Source organism: Colobus angolensis, unplaced genomic scaffold (genome assembly GCF_000951035.1).
Source record: "Colobus angolensis palliatus isolate OR3802 unplaced genomic scaffold, Cang.pa_1.0 Scaffold56, whole genome shotgun sequence".
In the NCBI taxonomy this organism is placed as follows: domain Eukaryota; kingdom Metazoa; phylum Chordata; class Mammalia; order Primates; family Cercopithecidae; genus Colobus; species Colobus angolensis.
In genome coordinates, this window is record NW_012119154.1 from 3455501 (window position 1) to 3475078 (window position 19578).

Below are 19578 nucleotides of genomic sequence, written 5' to 3' on the forward strand. Positions count from 1 at the left end.
AAGTAAAAGAATGTAGAAAGCCCAAGGCAATAGCTGGAATGATAAAACTATTGCTTTGCTTTGAAACTCCTACTCTGACTGCCTGAATCTAAACAGTAACTGCCTTTCTCTTTGCATTCTACTTACAAAGATCAGAATCTTTCACAGCCAGACACTGCTGGCATAAAGGAAGGAGGTATTCATAAAGGCAGCAGAAGAAAAGCACAGTAATTTTTTAAATACATGCATGAAAACACATTCCTCTGCCTCTGAGTGCTACATCTATGGATTCAATAAATACTTTAAAATATTAAACATTTTTAAAAACCAACAATGACAGTACAATAAAAATACAATTTTTAAAATAACTATTCACATGTCATTTACATTGCATTAAGTATTATAAGTAATCTAGAGATGATTTATGTATACAGGAGGATGTGCACAGGTTATATGCTGATATGGTTTGTCTGTGTCCCCATCCAAATCTTACCTTGAACTGTAGTTCCCATAATCCCATGTGTCATGGGAGGGAACTGGTGGGAATTAATTGAATCATGGGGGTGGGTTTTTCCCATGCTGTTCTCATGATAGTGACTAAGTCTCATGAGATCTGATGGTTTTATAAAGGACAGTTCCCCTGCCCACGCTCTCTTGCCTGCCGCCACGTAAGATGTGCCTTTGCTCCTTCTTTGCCTCTGCCATGATTGTGAGGCCTCCCCAGCCGTGTGGAACTGTGAGTCCATTTAAACTCTTTCTTCTATAAGTGACCCAGTCTCAGGTATGTCCTTATGGCAGTTTGAGAATGGACTAATACATATGCAAATACTATGCCATTTTATATAAGGGAATTGAGTATCTTGTGGATTTTGGTATCTACAAGAAGTCCTGGAACCAATTCCCTGCAGATTCTGAGGGATGACTGTACTCTAAAATTTTATGAACATGAGGATTAAATGACTGTAAATTTCTTAAAAATGGAATTGTACTCTCAAATTGGTGAATTTTGTGGAATATAAATTAGACCTCAAGAAAGCTCTTAAAAAATTACACGCAGTATAAAAGAGTGAAAGATAATTGGCCACCCCCTTTAAGCTGTACTATGAACTCTTAGTAGTGTTGCTTATGAGAGCAGTGAAAATGGAGAAAGTAAGGAAAGAAAGCTCAGGCGTTGTCCTTTCCCTAGCTAAGGGTTAGAGATCAATCACATTCCCAGTGCAGGTAAGTGAGTAGAAAGCTATATAATATTCCTTTCAACTGGGACTTATCTGGCAATTCTGTTTATATGTGTATCTCTTGAGCAATAAAATATTATCAGCTTTTTCAAATCATGGGCATAAATTGTAATTATGCATGTATACATTTACATAAAAATATTTTCATTTACATACACTTTGTGTGCAAGCTTCTTATCTGATAAAATCATATAACTAGAACATATGCAAAAATACAGAAGAATGCCAAAAATTAGAACAATGTGAAAGTAACAGATACTGAAACTCTTATAGTAGATCCTCTTAACATTTTCAGAGGCAACCTAAATTACGCTATATGTAATTCCAACCTTTTGTGGGCTAAAAAACTAGAAGACAAAATGATGACCAAGCTTGTTAAATGCAATACACAAAAGCATCAAATGGTGGTTAAGGATGCTACTGGAATTCAAGAGAAGGAAGAAAATATCACTGACCTTCGTGGGGGACCCCAATGAGGGAGGTGGCAACAGTATAAAAAAAGATGCGAGAACTCAAGAACAGCCATCTGAGATTGTTCAATGAAGGGACAAATAAACAACTGGACACATCTCTACTCTTTAGAAATATTACATTATGACCAGTGCTGTCTAGCAAAGTCAAAATACAACAAAGAATGATAAATTTGGTCAGGGACTGCTTTGGTTTGAATGCTTGTCTCCTCCAAAAACTCATGTTGAAATTCAGTTGCTATTGTAACAACATTAAAAGGTGGGACCTTGAAATACTATAAAAAATAACTAGGTCGTGAGGGCTCCAGCCTCATGGGTGGAGGTTGAAGTTGCTACAAAGGCAAGAGTGTGCCCCCCTATTGCTCTCTCGCCTCTCTACCTTCCATCATCGAATGACACAGCAAGAAGGCTCGCCAGATGCTGACCCCTCAATCTTGGACTTCTCAGCTCTAGAACAGTAAGCCAATACAATTGCTATAAATTATCCATTCCGTGGTATTCTGTTATAGCAGCACAATATAGACTAAGACAGTTTGACAAGGAAAGTTCTAAATAGTTTTACACACTTTTCTATCCTTAAAATATTTACTTTTTATTAGGTATTTTTATTGTAAAACATAATAAAAATTACCATCTTAACCATTTTTAAGTGTTCAGCTCAATAGTGTTATAAGTCTATTCACATTGTTTATTTGGACATATATAACAATGTTTCACATTGTGAAACAGATGTTCAAAACGTTTTCATCTTCCAAAACTGAAACTGTGGAGTCATTGAATAATTTCACTTCCCCCCTCACAATCTACCAAAAATCACCATCCTGTTTTCTGTTTCTATGAATTTTACTACTTTAAATATCTCACATAAATGGAGTTACATAGTATTTGTCTTTTTGTGACTGACTTCACTCTGCATAATGTCAAGGTTTATCCATATTATAGCACTGACAGAATTTCCTCCCTTTTTAATAATAATCCATTGTATGTATATACTACATTTTGTTTATCCATTCTTCCATTGATGGACACTTGGGTAGCTTCTACCTCTTTATTATCATGAATAGTGCTTCTATGAACATTGGTGTGCCAATATCTCTTCACCCTGTTTTCAGTATTTGAGGTAGATACTCAGAAGTAGAATTGCTGGATATGGTAGTTATATTTCTATTTTTTTGATTTTTCATTTTTAACGCTATTTTACATAGCAGTTACACCATTGTACAATGTCACTAACAGTGTACAAGTGCTCCAGTTTGTCCACATACTCTCCAGCACTTGTTACTTTCAGGTGTTTTTTTTTTTTTTATAGTAGCCATCTTAATAGGTATCAGGTGATAGTGTGGTTTCAGTGTATTTCTCTAACGTTAGTGATAGGGAGCCTCTTTGCATACATTTGTTATTTTTGTATCATCTTTGAAGAAATGTCTTTTCAAGTACTCTGCCCATTTTTAAGTTGAGTGATACAATTATTTTTTTGTTTTGAGTTGTAGGAGTTCTTTGTATATTCACAGTATTATCAGACGTATTATTTGAAAATATTTTCTCTCTTCCCATAGATTGCCTTTTCACTGGTGATTGTGTCTTTTGGCGCATGAAAGCCTTTACGTTTGATGTAGTCTCATTTGTCTATTTTTGCTTTTGTTGCCTGTGCTGTGGTGTCATATCCAAGAAATCATTGCCAAATCCAATGTCATAAGGTTTTCCCTTGTTTCCTTATAAAAATTTTATGTTTTGGGGTCTTGCACTACTTCTTTAATCCATTTTGAGTTGATTTCTATATACGGTATAATAAAAAGATCCAACCTTATTCTTTTTCATGTGGATATTCAGTTTTCCCCGCACCATTTATTGAAAAGCCTGTTCTTTCTTCATAGAGTGGTTTTCTAGCCTTTATCAAAGATCATTTGACTATATATGTGAGGGTTTATTTCTGGTTTCTCTATCCTATTCCATTTATCTATACATCTGTCTTTATGCTAGTACCACACTCTTGATTCCTATAGCTTTGTAGTGTTTCCAGATCAGAATGTGTGAGTACTCTAAATTTCTTTTTCTTTTAAAAATCATGTTGGACTTTCAGATTCCTTGAAATGCCATGTGAATTTAAGGGTAAATTTTTATATTTCTGCAAAAATAATGCCATTTGGGTTTTGATAAAGATTGTGCTAAATCTGTACATTGCTCTGGGTAGCATGGATATCTTAATACAATTAATCCATGAACACAATGTGTCTCTTCATTTATTTGTGTCTTTAATTTCTTTTAGCAATATTTTGTAGTTTTTAGTGTATAAGTCTTTAATCTCCTTCATTGGATTTGCTACTATTTTTTATGCTATTGTAAACACTTTAAGTTTTTAAATAAAAATTCTAATTGGCTTTTTAAGAGATTAGCAGTGAGAGAGCTGTGGAAAGACAACTGGTATCCCACTTGTCTAAGTCCTTCAACTCTAAATATCCTATTTGCTCACCCAACTCCAAATGCTTGCAAGTCTTAGTCTGCAAAATTTTGCTATTCCACTGCCAATAAGGAACAGGAAGGGAACAGTAGGGATGCATTCCATATTATCTTGGTGGGTCTGAGGACAACACTTTCTGCGGCCCATCTCCAACTTGAAGAGCCACAGCTACAGTAGTCACGGATCAGACAACATTAAGCAGAGTGTTTGAACCGCATCTGGGGACCTGAGATGTAGCCCAGTTGGGGAAGGAAAATGCCTTCCCTGAGACAATCCCATTGCATGAGAACTTCGTGATATACTCTTCAAAAATGAGCATCAGGCAAAACTCATATTGGTGATCTCTGTGATTCCCTTCCTGTGCAAGTCTGCAGCACCTGTTGAAGGGACAGTCCTTAAAGTGGTGGTGGCAATAGAAGCAGAACCAAATTCAGTTCCCTAAATCCACAAGAGATCGTATCTGAGCACAGGTTCAGGAAGATACCAACTTCAACCACCATAATTTCATTAGTAGCCCAAAAAACCTAATCCATTTATCTCCCACACGGATTTTTCTATTATATTTTCTATTTGTGCTGGTTCCATTCTGAGCAGAAAGAATCTTTGATACCGCCCTTTTTCAGTTACTCTATTACAAGTGCTAAAAGTCAAAGGTGTCCCTTCCTCATTATACATTGCATTTGTTATTTGGTTTGGAGGACATATTTAAATGAATCCTTATTAAAAATCATACTCCCCAGAGATTTTCATGCATATGTATACATAGAATTCAATGCAATAAATATTTATTGAGGGGGGAAGGCAGGAAATACTTATTAATGTGCCAGGTACTTAACATATATTCTCTATCAACCCTCAGAAAACCCTAGGAGGTAATTAGGGTTGTTTCTTATTACCTTTATTGTATGGGGGAGTGAACTGATGGCTCATTGCCATTAGAGTCAGAACCCACACCTCAGTCCATATCAGAATAATGCTCAAACTTTGTTTTTCCCCTTTGCTGTCCTGACAAGTATCTAGTATTTGTTCAATACCAACTTAACCAAATACAAATTGGTCAAGATGATCATTTGTAAAAATAAGTATTTCCAGTCACTAATTTCCAGAAATTAGTAATTCTGGCATGTTCCTTAGCAAATTTCTAACTCCTCATTATGCCTTAAAACATTATTAATCTTTTTCCAGAATTGCCGTGTTCCTCCATTTTTTGCTTCTATATTTTTAATTAATTTCCATTCAATTATTTTTTTCTTCTGTCTTATCTGTGATTTAAAGATGTTACAATAGCTTAAGTATCCAGCAAGAGGGGATTAATTAGAAAGCATTTTAGATTCCAATGTAAGAATTTCTTAAACAATAGAATGACATTCATGCCTGTATAAGATGGTGATGAAAGCAAACCAGATGGATAACGCTAAAAAGCCTGGCCTAAACTGAGAAGAGCATTTAAGCAAAATGAAAGCTCCATCCCTCCCAAGTTTTTTTTTTTCTTTTTAACAAAAACAATACAAACTCGTTATGGAAAATACAGACAAGCAGATGAATCTAAGAAAAATTCCATTGTCCACCCAATCACACACAACTACTTTTAATTCCTACATGTAAATATTTTCAGTTCCAGTTTCATATGTACAAATGGATGATTATTTTTCAACAAAACAGACTTCTATATAAACCCTTTCAATCTACTGTAATTTAAATAAGTCAGCATTTACATTTTTATTTTTATTTTATACATTTTTTATAAAATTACATTTTATATATTTTAATAGAGATGAGATCTCACCATGCTGCCCAGGCTGGTTTTGGACTCCTGATCTCAAGTGATCCTCCTATTTTGTCCTCCTGAAGTACTGTGCCTGTCAGCATGAGCCACCGTGCCCAGCCTACTCTTTTAAATTAATATTTATTTCTAAGTATTTAACAAATACGAATATTTTACCATTATTGGCAGAGAAAAGAAATAATTGCCAGAAAATTAATAAAGAGATCAAAAACAGACTAGCAATAAACTTGAAAAATTCTAAATATACATCAACAAAAGACTTAATATATAAAAGTCTGTAAAACTGCCCCATAATGCATCACAATGAAAATTACCAATATTTGAACTAATTGGTAAAAATTGATGTTCTCATTTACCAATCATTATAATGGTTAATGAAGCTAACACGAGAACTGAAGAGTTGAATATGAAGAGCTCAATAAAACACTCGATCGCCTAATAAGAAGCCCAATAGATGATAAAATGACTTCATGCTTTTTTCTGGAATTTAAGGATTAGATTAAGGAATGTACTGTAGTCAAGAGGACTAGATATGTCCAACAGAAGAAGCAACATGTAGACATTTCTGCACACCAAAAGACAAGGTGTTGATTTCTCACCACTAATTTTTACACTATCCATGGTTTCTGCAGAAGTAAGCAAGACCCTCCCCCAGGAGTAACTGTGCAGTTTTGCATTATAAAGAACAAACTATGGGCACAACAAGAGCAAACTTGGGCTGGTGAGAAGATGACAGGGCAAGGGCAAGGGATGGGGAGTGGAGTGGGATAGCAATGTCTGACAAAGGGGCTTCACTGAAGGAGGGGACTCTGACCTAAACAGTGCTGTTGGAGCCTGTTGAGTAGAACGCAAACTTCTCAGCGTGGGGGTTAGCTTTATGCTAATAATTCATGTTGTAGTTCTTTGCTCACCACAACTGCATTATACAGAAAGGACTACACAACTCTGATTGATTGCTTTGCAGCATCCAGCCTGAATGGAGCTTCTAGGTCCCAATTTATATTGTTGTGTGCAAGGTCACAGCCTAGAGCTCCTGGCAGGCAGCATAAGATAGACAGTGGACAAAACCAGGGACATGGAGTTGATAGGGTACATTGGAGCTTCAGTACAAATGTTGTCTGCCACTTCTTTCTACTTAATGATAATCATAACAGCAGCTAATATACAGAGAGCACATACAGAATGAGCCAGTGCTAAGTGTTTACAGATAACATCTCATGTCATCTTCACCACCACTCTGTGAGGCAGGCTCTGTTTCTAGTTATAGATGAGGAAGCTGGACCTCAGAATTTGGGCAGCATACCCAAGGACATAGTTCAGTGCCCACAGTGCCTAGACTTCAGTAACTGGTAGAGCCTGGACTCCTACATGGTGTGTCACCTCACCTTGTTATACCTGTTAGTTAATAGAGTACTTAGCATATGCAGTCAAGGACTGAGAAGGAGGACATTCTGGGGTGGTACAAACTGGAGTTAAAAAGAAGGTGCTATGGTTTGAACGTCCCCTCCAAAACTCATGTTGATAATGAATTCTCAATGTGGCAGTACTAAGAGGTGGGGCCTTTAAGAGGTGATTGGATCGTGAGGCCTCTGGATCTTTGAGAAAGCATTTATAGATTATTGAGTTAGTGAATTAATGGGTTATCATGGGAAGGGAATTGGTGGCTTTTTAAGAAGAAGAAAAGAGACCTAAGCTGGTGCATTAGCACTCTCAGCCCCTTTGCCATGTAATGCCCTGCACCACCTTGGGATAACGAAAAGAATCCCCACAAGCAAGAAGGTTCTCTCTAGATGCACCCATTCGACCTTGGAAATTCCTATGTTTTGTGAATTATCCAGTTTAGGGAATTTTGTTATAAGCAACAGAAAAGAGACTAAGAGGCAGTCTTCAGGAAAAATGTTGAACCGTGGCACAAAAGTAGTGAAATCCAGATTGTCAGTTTTATAAGCTGAATGGCCCAGGTTCTTCAACAGGTAAGTTTTAAGAATAGAAAAGAATGAGAGAGAATCTATACATTAAAAAGACATCTCATAGTTTTTAAATGGTAAAACTAAATTGTTATAACTGGGAATGCATATATGAATGGTAAAACTATTTTTAAAACGCCAGAAAGTAATGACAGTCAATGCTTGGTGTTCACAAGGGATTGGTTTCAGGTCCCCTATGGATACCAAAACCCGAGGCTGCTCAAGTCCCTTATGTGAAAAGGTATAATATTTGCATGTAACCTATGCACATCCTCCTGTATATTGTAAATCATCTCAAGATTATTCATAATACCTAATACAATGTAAATGCTATGTAAGTAGTTGTACTGTATTTTTGTGTTCTTTTTTATTGTGTTTTTATTGATTTTTTAAAAAGAATATTTTCTTTCTGCAGTTTGTTAAATATGCAGATGCAGAAACTGCAGCTATGAAGGGCCAACTGTGCTATCAAAATCAGGATCCTGGTTACTTATAGGGGAGAAAAGAGCTCTGGGAATAAGGCACATAAAAGAGCCTTCTAAGATAATGGCAAAATTGTATTTCCTCTTCTGGGTGGTGGTTACAAGTGTACAAAATAATATTTGGGTGTTCTATGTGTGCACCCCTCATAATTCAAAAAAGTTTAATAAACAGAAAACAGAACCACCTTTATGGAGTTGTGGAGACTCTCAGGAATCCTCAGAAGCTCATAGTGAAAACCAAGTGGCAAGGAGAGAGGAGAGGGATGTTCCAAACCCACTGAGTGCCAGCAGTAGGTTTAGTGGGGACAGATTGTATTTTTGAGATTTTTTTTCAGGATTTTTCCCATTCCATACCTATTATCCCCAAGTGGGATGCAATAGAGGTATCACCTTCAAATCAAGCGATAAGGACTTCTTACTCCCTTTTTCAAGAGAAGGAGTATATTAGGGCTGCATAACAACAAGGAGACAGTCTGAAGGGCATGCAAGTTTATCAGAGTGCCTATGAGGGAAAATATTAAAAATGAAGTAGGGCTTTCCCTTAAGACTGAAAAAGAGTTCCCTACATGAAAGGAAAAGTGATGTGGCTGGAGGATCCTGGCAAAAGGGACCCTGATTCCACTTCTGTCAGAAAACCAAAGAAGCAACCAGATGTTGGAAAGAAAACAATGTCATATGCTCCCAGAAATGGTGTAGAACCAACAGTAAAATTTCTGCAATATATATAAATGTATAATATTAAAAGTTTGCTCATTCATACCTCTATTCCCAAATGTTAATTTAAAAAAGGAGAAAAGCTGTATTAGTCCATTTTCATACTGCTATGAAGAAATACCCAAGACTGGGTAATCTATAAAGAAAAAGAGGATTAATGGACTCACAGTTCCACATGGCTGGGGAGGCCTCACAATCATGGTGGGAGGCAAAGGAAGAGCAAAGGCATGTTTTACATGGTGGGAGGCAAGACGGCATGTGCAGCGGAACTGCTCTTTATAAAATCACCAGGTCCCTCCCATGACATGTGTGGATTATGAGAACTACAAATCGAGGTGAGATTTGGGTAGGGACACAGCCAAACCATATCAGAAGCCATCTTACTTTACAAAGTTTCTTGTTCCTGGAACTGCCTTTGCAGGCAAAGAAATGATACTCAACAGTGGCCACCTTGCAAACACCTCAAGCACACATGCGAAACAATTAGGGAACGCTTACAAAGGAGGAGGTATTCATGAACTGTCAGAAAATGTATACAAAACAAAGGAAAAGCCAAAAGCAGAAATGAGACCAAAAGTTAACTATGATTTACAGCAAAGCAACGTATTTAACCTGGCAACATGCTGAAAAATTAATATTCTTAGTTACTGGATTCCAGTTAACGTTTTTTTTCCTACTCTGAGTTTCTTTTTAAATCACACATCTCTTTTAACTCCATTATGCAATTTTGGAATGCTGAGAGGTTGGAAACTACTGAAATGTTCAAAAAGGGTTAGAGGAGGGCAAATTTAGAAAATTAGCTGAGAAGACAACCTTAAGTGCCTAGTGACAGGTGGTACAGTATAAGTGATCTATAACATACATAGTTTATATTTCTTATACTGCATTTCCTCCTTGTAAAATCAATGCAAACTCTTTACATAAGAATCAAATACAGTCAAAGAATTTAAGGAATATCCACAATCCCATCTACCTAGAGACAACCTCTGTTCTTTGCTTTCTAACCACCTAGAACCTCCTGTAATGTATAGTCATTGTTCAAACATGGAATGCATTCACATAGTATTCTATACTCTACCATAATTTACTTTAACCATCCAGCTATTAGATATTTAGATGTTCCAAACAATGCCCCTTTTTTGATGTGTAAATGGTTACTAATTTTTACTATTATAAACAGCTTCAAGGAGGCAAAAGTGAATACGAACTTAAGATTTAAATGCAAAAATGAAAAGGACTATAAGATTTCAGGAATCATGGACTGTCATGATTCTTGTCACTCTAAATCAGTCATGTATGAGTTTATTGAACAAACATGTTAAATATATGTACCTGCTATGTGCCAGGCACTTTGCTAGATGCTGGGGACGCAGTAAATAGACAGATGCGTTCCATACCCTCATGGACATCAGGCAGGAAATAGATATATAGAATTACAAACATTTAAAAAAGAATGATGATATGGGCAATACAACCTTTACCAAATACAGTAGAAAAAACCAGTGAACAGAGATAAAAATCTTGAAACATCTGTGGTAGCAATTCCGTTATGCCAGTGACCAAATTGCTTTCTGAAAATCACCTCCCTATGAATCACCTGGATTCTTAATTCATTCTCCTGTTGTAATATGTAAATTAACTACTCATTCTTTCCTAAAACTGAAAGCTCAAATTACAAAGACTCAGCAGCAGACCAAATGTATAGAGTGTGGGGTAATCATGCAGCTGGTAGACATTCTTCATCGATAGGTGAGTATGAGATTGTGCTTGGCAGCACTGTGGAGTTGAGTGAACATCACCATGGGCTCGTTCTGTAAAATCACATGGTGCTAACACATTTCAATAACCTCATTAACTTTCACATACAATTTTCTGAACATCATGAGTCTATTTATAACCTACTACCTGCCGTGTATTCTGCATATTATTCTTAATCTTCATGATAATCCTAAACAGTAGATATTTTTATCCCTACGTTACAAATTAACAAACTGAGGCTCACAGAGGTTAAATCATGTGTCCAGAGACACAGTCTGTGAACAGGCTGTTGTCTAGAGTATTTACTTTGCATTCTTCTCCTTTCTTCCTTCCTATTTCTTCCTTCCTTCTCTATTTCAAGTGATAGAGAACAGCTATGGTGTGTCTGCCTGCTCCCAGGGTACTGCCTTATAAAATGGATTCATCTGTCATGATCTGAGAGGAAGAATCAGTAAACCTACCCCAAGAGAAAGGGCTGCTACAGAATTCATCCCATGGGGTGCTGCCCTTTTCCCTCAGAGCCAAGCTGCTTTGATTCTTAGCAACCAAACAGCAGAGCACATAGATATGCCTCTGAGAGGAGCAGTGAGTTCTGCCTTATCAGGATTGCCACATCCAGTTCTACCACGAGTGCAAACCTCCCAAAACTGACAGTTTTTCTCCCCACCCTTCCCACTCAAAGAGGAAAGAATGCTACTGTCATTTCAAAGGAACTTAAAGCCACACACATCTCAGGGTCTTCTCGAGCATTCTTCCTGTGGTCCCAGAACAGGCAGGCAAAAGGAGGCTGCTCCAGGTCACTGGCCCGTATTCTGTAACATAGGCCAGGGTCCGAGATTAGGCGTTAGGAGTGTAGGGGTGTGGGACTCTGGAGTGAGAGCCCTGGGTTTAATACCCAGAGCTGATCTTTACCCTCTCCAAGCCTTGGTTTCCTTAAGATAAAAAAATAAAAAGCAGACCATAATAGTATCCCCACTGACTTGTTAATGAAGGTTAGATAAGATAGTATTTGTAGTTCAGCACAGCAATAGTAGGGACCAGGCACCCAGTGATGAATTTTGCCTGTTGGGGGTTTCATTTAAATGATAAGAAGTAAATAAAAAGTGAAAAAGTCACAGAGAAAAAGAGAAAAAATCTAGAGGGGGAAAAAAATACAGAAGTTTTAGTCCCAAATGTCATGATTTCAATTTTACTACAACATGCCAGTCTTACAACAGTATACAAAAGCCGGCATTTCAACAACACATTTTTGACCCATCATGAAAATTAGAATTCTACTTCTCTTTAAATGTGTTTTAACAAGAATCAAAGCTATTCAGGAAGAATGGAAGGTTGTGCTGTTATTTTAAGTGATAGAGAAAAAAACATTATTTGAGTCTGAAGAATCATTCATTTGTAATAAAATGAAAACTTGAATCTGATATAACTAATTGCTTAAACCTCTCTTGCATGTACTACAGCAAGATCACAAATGATATCAAAGCATAAAGAGAAGAATAAGAATTCTTTATCTGCATCAGGATTCCCTATGGTGTTCTTCCATAATGTATAGGTCTGTAACAGATATTCAACAAGAGAATTTAAGACAAGATATCATTTAACATACTAATCCAATGTTACCTTCAGGATCTCATCATACATACTTGGAGGATTACTAAGTCTGACAGACAGTATCTTGTACTCTTTTAAGATGCCATAGCAAGCATTTAGCATAATTAGGTGTGTTGCTGCCTTATTACCTGCTCAAGGATAACCAGAGAGCAACCCAAGAATTCTGGTATTTTCAGAAATTCAGATTTAAGGCAAACTTTGAACTTTACTATTTATAAATCATATATTCAGCTACCAAAGTCACCAGAAGCTACAGACATGCTTTGTTACAAGGCACATGCTTAATTTAGGAAAAGTAGATACCTTGTTATTTTATTTAAAAAATGTTTCTATCAGATTTCTGAAGACTATGCTATATGGCTTTAAAACCAGAATTAAGGTTAAAAACAAAACAGAGCAGGGTTAAGGTCAGAAAAAATTATTCTGACCATCCTTCATTCACGTAAAGAAGTCTCCTGTATTAGGATTCTTAAATGATCTAATTTATACTTTTCAATCTGTTCTCAAATAGCCAAATATTTATTTATTTATTTTGAGATGGAGTCTTGCTCTGTCACCTAGGTTGGAGTGCAGTGACACAAATCTCAGTTCACTGTAGCCTCCACCTCCCAAGTTCAAGCAATTCTCCTGCCTCAGCCTCCCGAGTACTGTATTACAGGCACCCACCACCATGCCCGGCTAATTCTTTGTATTTTTAGTAGAGATGGGGTTTCACCATGTTGTCCAGGCTGGTCTCAAACTCCTGACCTCAAGTGATCTGCCCACCCTGGCCTCCCAAAGTGCTGGCGTGAGCCATCATGCCCAGCCTAGCCAAATATTTAAATAAGTATGTGCTGACCCTAGGAACATAAGAGTCTGACAAAAAGCCTTAGCAGTTTAAAGCGTCAGTTGTTTTTCTTCTTTTTAAGTTTTATTTTGTTTTTAATTGAAGCATAATAATTGTACCTATTTGTGGGATACAATGTGATGTTTCAACACACATATACATTGTTTAATGACCAAATCAGGGTAATTACCATATACCTGTCATCTCTTTTGTGGTGAGAATATGGAAATCCTCTCTTCTAGCTTTTTTGAAATATACAATACATTATCATTAAATATATTCACCCTACTGTGCAATACAACACTGGAATTTATTCTTCCTGTCTAACTGCAGCTTTATACCTATTGACCTACATTTCTACAGCCCTCTCTCTCCCCTCCCCAGCCTCTGGTAACCACTAGTCTAACTTTCTGCTTCTAAGTGCCAGGTTTTATGCCATATGTAAAAATAATAATGATTATAACACAACTTTTAAAGTTTTTTTTTTAAAAGAGCGTCAGGACAGTTATGCTGGAAACTCTCCTTGGGACAATAAAAGGTGAAGTGTTTCTTTCAGAAAAATGGCTTCTGCTTCACCAACTACTGTGCAAAATTCCCAGCCCTGAAAATGACCGATCCGCAGGGAACCCTAGCTGAGTTACCTGACCTACCTGTTGAGCAGAAGCCCCCAGAGAGATTCAGCTTTGAGACTTCATTAAGCTGTGTTCAGCACAGTTCAAAAAGGTTATTGATACAAAGAGGAGTTATTCCTGGAGGATCACTCCTAAAAGGTCAACAACTAGTTAGTGAGAATACCTGAAGGACAATAATGATAACCTTTCAAAGAAGGAGTAACTATGATTTTACCGAAGTAGAACCCAGTGACCCCCGAGTTATAAAGACAGTCTGGGGAATCCTGCTGCCCAAGATCTTTAAACGACTAAGGTCCCCGTTCTCAACCCGCAGCTCTGATCCAAAGAACATTAAGGGCATCACGCACTCTGAGATGAGGGTAGCCTCTTTTAACCCTTGTTTATAGAATAACTGGCTGCAGGTGACAGGACTGGGATGATGCTGTCCTTGTTCCCCCAAAAAGAAGCAAAATCATCTTTTTTACAGTGCAGGTATTTCCAGTCTAACTAGGGAAACGTGCAGCAGTTCGCCAAGCAGTAAAATCTCAATCCGTATTTATTTAACAAAACCCCATTAGGTCTTAGGAGCGGTTCTTCGCGCTTTGTAAAAGTTAACTCATTTGATTCTAAATAATAATAATAACATTTTAGGTACGGAAAATGGTGCAAAAAATTCATGAAGATGGGGACTTTCTACCACCCCAGCCGCTTTGCGAGGAAATAACCAAACTTCTAGTCCCCAGGTCAAAAAGTAAGGAGATTAAAATCCAGACAGGGGAGCTTAAGGACGAAAACCGCAGCCGCGCTGAGTCGTTACCGTCTACAGGGCACTGGTGGTCCGAGTCGCTGCTCATCTCTGTTCCCCCACTCCAGGCTGCCCCGGGCGCGGCTCCCGCAGTCTGGGCGGCGACGGTGGTTGCTGAGGCAGCGCCCCCCTAGGGACCCGCAGGTGCACCAGGCAGCCGCGGAGCGCACACCAGTGCAAAGGGAGGGACGAGGACGCGCGCGCTCCGTGCTCCTTTCGCTTTGCGATCCGAGGCTCCAGTGCCAGAATTTTGCAGCCCGCGGCTCTCTTAATATTTGGAGCGCTGCTGGCTGCGTTGCCACAGGCTTGACCCAGGGCCAGGGTCTCTCCGCCTTTGCGGGGAAGGGGTGGGAAAAAGTGTGTAGGAACGTGGGTAATTTGGGTAGGAAAAGGCGGGGAGCACCCTACCAGCCCTCCTAGGATACAGGCTGGGCAAGGCAGATAAGTGGCTCTTGGCCTGGTGACCTTTAAGCGTCCCGTTCTTTGAAGTAACCACTTCGCAGAGCCTCATCCACCCAGAGGAGCCCCAGGCTAAATATGATGCCTGCACCAGGTCATCAGCTGAAGGAACCTATTTTAGGGTAGCTGTGGTGAACAGGATCTACTATCCATTCATTCAACTCTGCCCTGACATTTAGGAGTTCTATAAGTGAATCCCTTTTCCCAGTCCACTTTCAACTTTCTGTGTGTGTGTACCTCCGCAAAATTTTAAGTTTGGAAAAGGGAAATGGTAGGGGGTGGTAGGCATATTGTTACCTTACCGTAATGTGCAAAATGAGGTGGTAAAAGGTGAAATATTGTAAAAGGCTCAATATTTGGTCTTTAGAGTAAAATTTTCTCATTCTATTTGCTCCAGCAAGCCCTTGGAATTTTAATTTCAGTCATGTTCCTATTGTAAATTTAAATTTTTAATTAGTGAGTGCAGCTTTTTTGTCATTCTTCCAACAGGCTTTATGTTTAAAGTTAAATTCCCGTAGGACCTTTTTACTGAGGCCGTCGATGTGATAGAAACAATCAGTTAACGCCATTTCAAAGCACATTTATGACAACTGCATTTACAGAGCTGCATTTGTAATCCAGATCTCTCAATGGATGAAAAACATCTCACTTTACATTGGCAAATGCCTAGTGTCACTTCTTAGCAGGTGAATGTTTTTCCTCTGGTAAGCATAATTGTAGTTCACATCAGCGAAGACAGTGCAGACCTTTCAATTCCAAATAAGGAGAGATTGTCTCTAATATACCAACAACCAGAGTTACTAAAGTCAAGACGCTGAAGATAAATCTCAAAGACTGTGTAAGCTTCTGAGATCCCCCCATACTCTTTTGTATCCAGTCTCAACAGAAATATCACTGAGCTCTAGTGATGAAAACATACATAACTTAGGAGTTAATCTTCTGTAACTCTATTAAAACATACTAAAAGAAGTGCAGTCCTGTGTTGATTAATGATGGGGATATGTTCTGAGAATGCATCTCTAGGCCGTCCATCATGCAAACATCCTAGAGTGTATTTACACAAAGCTAGATGGCACTTTCTACAACACACCTAGACTACATGGTATAGTCTATTGCTCCCAGACTACAAGCCTGTACAGCACATCACTGTACTGAATAGTGTAGGCAACCGTAAGACAATGGTAAGTAACTATGTATCTAAACATAGAAAAGATACAGCAAAAATATGGCATAAAAGATAAAGATAAAATAACATGTTACATCTGCATAGGGCACTTACCATGATTTGAGCTTGAAGGATTGGAAGTTGCTCTGAGTAAGGCAGTGAGTGTTAAGTGAGAATGAAAGCCCTAGGAAATTACTGTACACTACTGTAGACTTTATAAACACTGTACCTTTAGGCCAAACTAAATGTCTTAAAAATATTTTCCTTTATTTAATAAATTAATCCTAGCTTATTGTAACGAACCAAAAACTTATAAAACGTTTCTATAGGCCAGGTGCGGTGGCTCACGCCTGTAATCCCAGCACTTTGGGAGGTTGAGGTGGGCGGATCACGAGGTTAAGAGATCGAGACCATCCTGGCTAACACGGTGAAACCCCGTCTCGACTAAAAATACAAAAAATCAGCCGAGTGTGGTGGCATGTGCCTGTAGTCCCAGCTACTCGGGAGGTTGAGGCAGGAGAATCGCTTGAACCCAGGAGGCGGAGGTTGCGGTGAGCCAAGATCATGCCACTGCACTCCAGCCTGGGCAACAGCGAGATTCTGTCTAAAACAAACGAAGTTTCTATAAGTTTTTTAATTTGGTAAACTCTTTGACTTTGTCATAACACAGCTTAAAACACATTGTCCAGCTGTACAAAACTATTTTTTGTAACCTTATTCTATAAGCTTTCTGTTTATTTTATAAGCTTCTTGGTTAAAAACTAAGACACAAGTGTACATATTCACCTAGGCTTATACAGGGTCCAGATCATCAATATCACTGTCTTCCACCTCAACATCTTGTCTCGCTGGAAGGTCTTCAGGGGCAGTAATACACACAGAGCTGCCATCTCCCATGATAATGAGGCCTTCTTCTGGAACACCGCCTGAAGGTCCTGCCTGAGGCTGCTTTACTGTTAACTTTTAATATACATATGTATGAGGAGTACACTATAAGATAACTAAGTATTTAGTTAGTACAGTATGGTAAAGACATAAACCAGTAACATAGTTGTTTATTATCATTATCAAGTGTTATGTATTCTACATCATTGCCTGTGTTATACTTTTATAGGAGTCCAGCACAGTAGGTTTGTTTACGCCAGCATCACCACAAACACAGGAGTAATGCACTGCACTACAACATCACAATGACTACAAAGTCACTACGTGATAGAAACTTTTCAGCTACATTATATTCTTATGGAACCACCATCATATATGTGGCCCATAGTTGACTAAAACATTATTATGCAGCACATGACCGTATACACTCCAGCCAGTTTTTCGCGTTTTTCTTAGCATTTTAATAAGAAAACCCTCTGCATTCCAGTTCAGGATAGTGACCCGTGGCAGCTGCTGCTAAATTTCGTATTTCTCTGTGTGACAAACCAGGGCCTGCAGGGGCCACAGTCATTTTACAGACCTGGACAAAGACCCCCAAGCAGGGAATATGCCTTTCAAAATTTCTTAGATTGAAAACCAGAAACTGCCCTATAGCGCACCTCTTAATGCCTTATTTCAATGACCACATTTATTCCTGTACAAACGTATTGCATTATATTCTTCAATTGCTAGACACTTTCCCTGTGCCCGACACTAAGGATTTAAAAAAAAATCCTGCCCTCAGAGATGTTTTATTTTCTGTGAAAGATAAAAGGCATTGAGGAGCCGCTGCTGAGGGGATGGTTAATTCTAATAGGGGGATGAAAAAACATCTCCAACCGGAAAAGACCATTTTGAAATACTTGGAAAAATTCACTAATGACAGTTTCTGTCATGTACCATGAACTAGGTACTCCACCAAATGCTGTTTATACATTCCCTTTTATAACCTTTGTAAAAAGAGGAATTATTGTCCCATTTTGCAAATGGACAAACTGAGGTTCAGATTAAGTAACTTGCCTAAGAACCCAGAGGTGAAGAGTTTTAGAATCATAATCGGAATGCAGTTGTCGCTTATTATAAAGCCTGTTTCCTATCTCTACAGTGGACTGCATTGATTAGCAAAGATACTTTGTAAAATCCTTGTAGTGTAAAACTTTTCACATAAACCTTTCAGAAAGTCTTTTGTGAGTACGAAGATGTGCCGCTTGGTGTTACAGGAAACTGGACTGTGCCTAGGCAGTCACATTTCCCTCACCGAGGAATCTCTACTTGTCATGACGAGAGAGAACACACAAATGGCTCTCTACAAAGAACTCGGAAGGTTTTGCGCAGTGGCTCATGTCTGTAATCCAGCACTTTGGAAGTTCAAGACTGGTGGATCATGAGGTCGAGAGATCGAGACCATCCTGGCCAACATGGTGAGATGCCATCTCTACTAAAAATACAAAAATGAGCTGGGTGTGGTGTCTCGCACACCCAGTTCAGGTGACTGAGGCAGGAGACTTGCTTGAACCTGGGAGGTGGAGATTGCAATGAGCTGAGATCACACCACTCCACCCCAGCCTGGTGACAGAGCGAGACTCTGTCTCCAAAAGCACAAAACAAAACAAAAACACTTGAAAATCAATATCCCAGGCAGGACTGCCATGGAAATGCATTTATTAATTTATAAATTTGTTCAACATTTGCTGGGCACCTACTACATTGCACATACTCTTTATGGAAGCTGATGTCCTCCCAACAACAGATTTCCATAGGAATGCTCCAAGGCATTAGATATGTACATGAAAAGAGAGAAAGAAGCGTTACTCCATGCAGAGTTGGCCGGTAGGCCATTTTATGTAAAGTTGAGAAATGTGCCTTTAGTCGAATAGGAAGTGAAAGAGAACAAAGAAGATCCCGAGTTTCTATTCAGATGAGAAAATCTCTACTAGTCACATCTATCCAAGAGGCCCCCCAGATTGTGTGGGTCTGAAAATCTGGAAGTGCACTCAACAGAGAGGCAGCAAAATGCAGTGATTAACAATCCAGTCTTTGGTGTCAAATAAACACTACATTCAGATGCTGACCAGTCCGATCAGTGGTAATCAATACGAGGTCAGTCCAATACTATCCAATGAATGAGTAACTAGAGCAAGTGATAAAACTAACCTAAGACTTCACATCTGTGTAAAGTGGGATTAATAGTATAAACTTTAAGGAACTTTTGTGTGATGTCTCTGTATTGGTAAAGAAGTGCTTTTGGTTGCTAATGGCAGAGATCTAAATTAGCAATGATTTAACTACATTAGGTTGTTTTTTTCATCGTTTAGCACAAAGTGTGGA

At 38.5% G+C, this 19578-nt stretch overlaps 1 protein-coding gene across 1 annotated transcript in view; it reads right to left on the reverse strand.

The window, feature by feature from the left end:
* GADL1 (glutamate decarboxylase-like 1) overlaps positions 1 to 14751 on the reverse strand; it is a 178921-nt gene extending 164170 nt beyond the window's left edge. Inside the window, exons 1-3 of the mRNA XM_011961622.1 lie at positions 14595 to 14751; positions 14133 to 14233; positions 13937 to 13985 (exon numbers count right to left, since the gene is read on the reverse strand). Of these exons, the coding sequence (XP_011817012.1) occupies positions 13937 to 13985; positions 14133 to 14233; positions 14595 to 14751 (307 nt within the window). The remainder of the gene's footprint in view (positions 1 to 13936; positions 13986 to 14132; positions 14234 to 14594) is intronic.
* Between the last annotated feature and the right edge of the window lie 4827 nt (positions 14752 to 19578).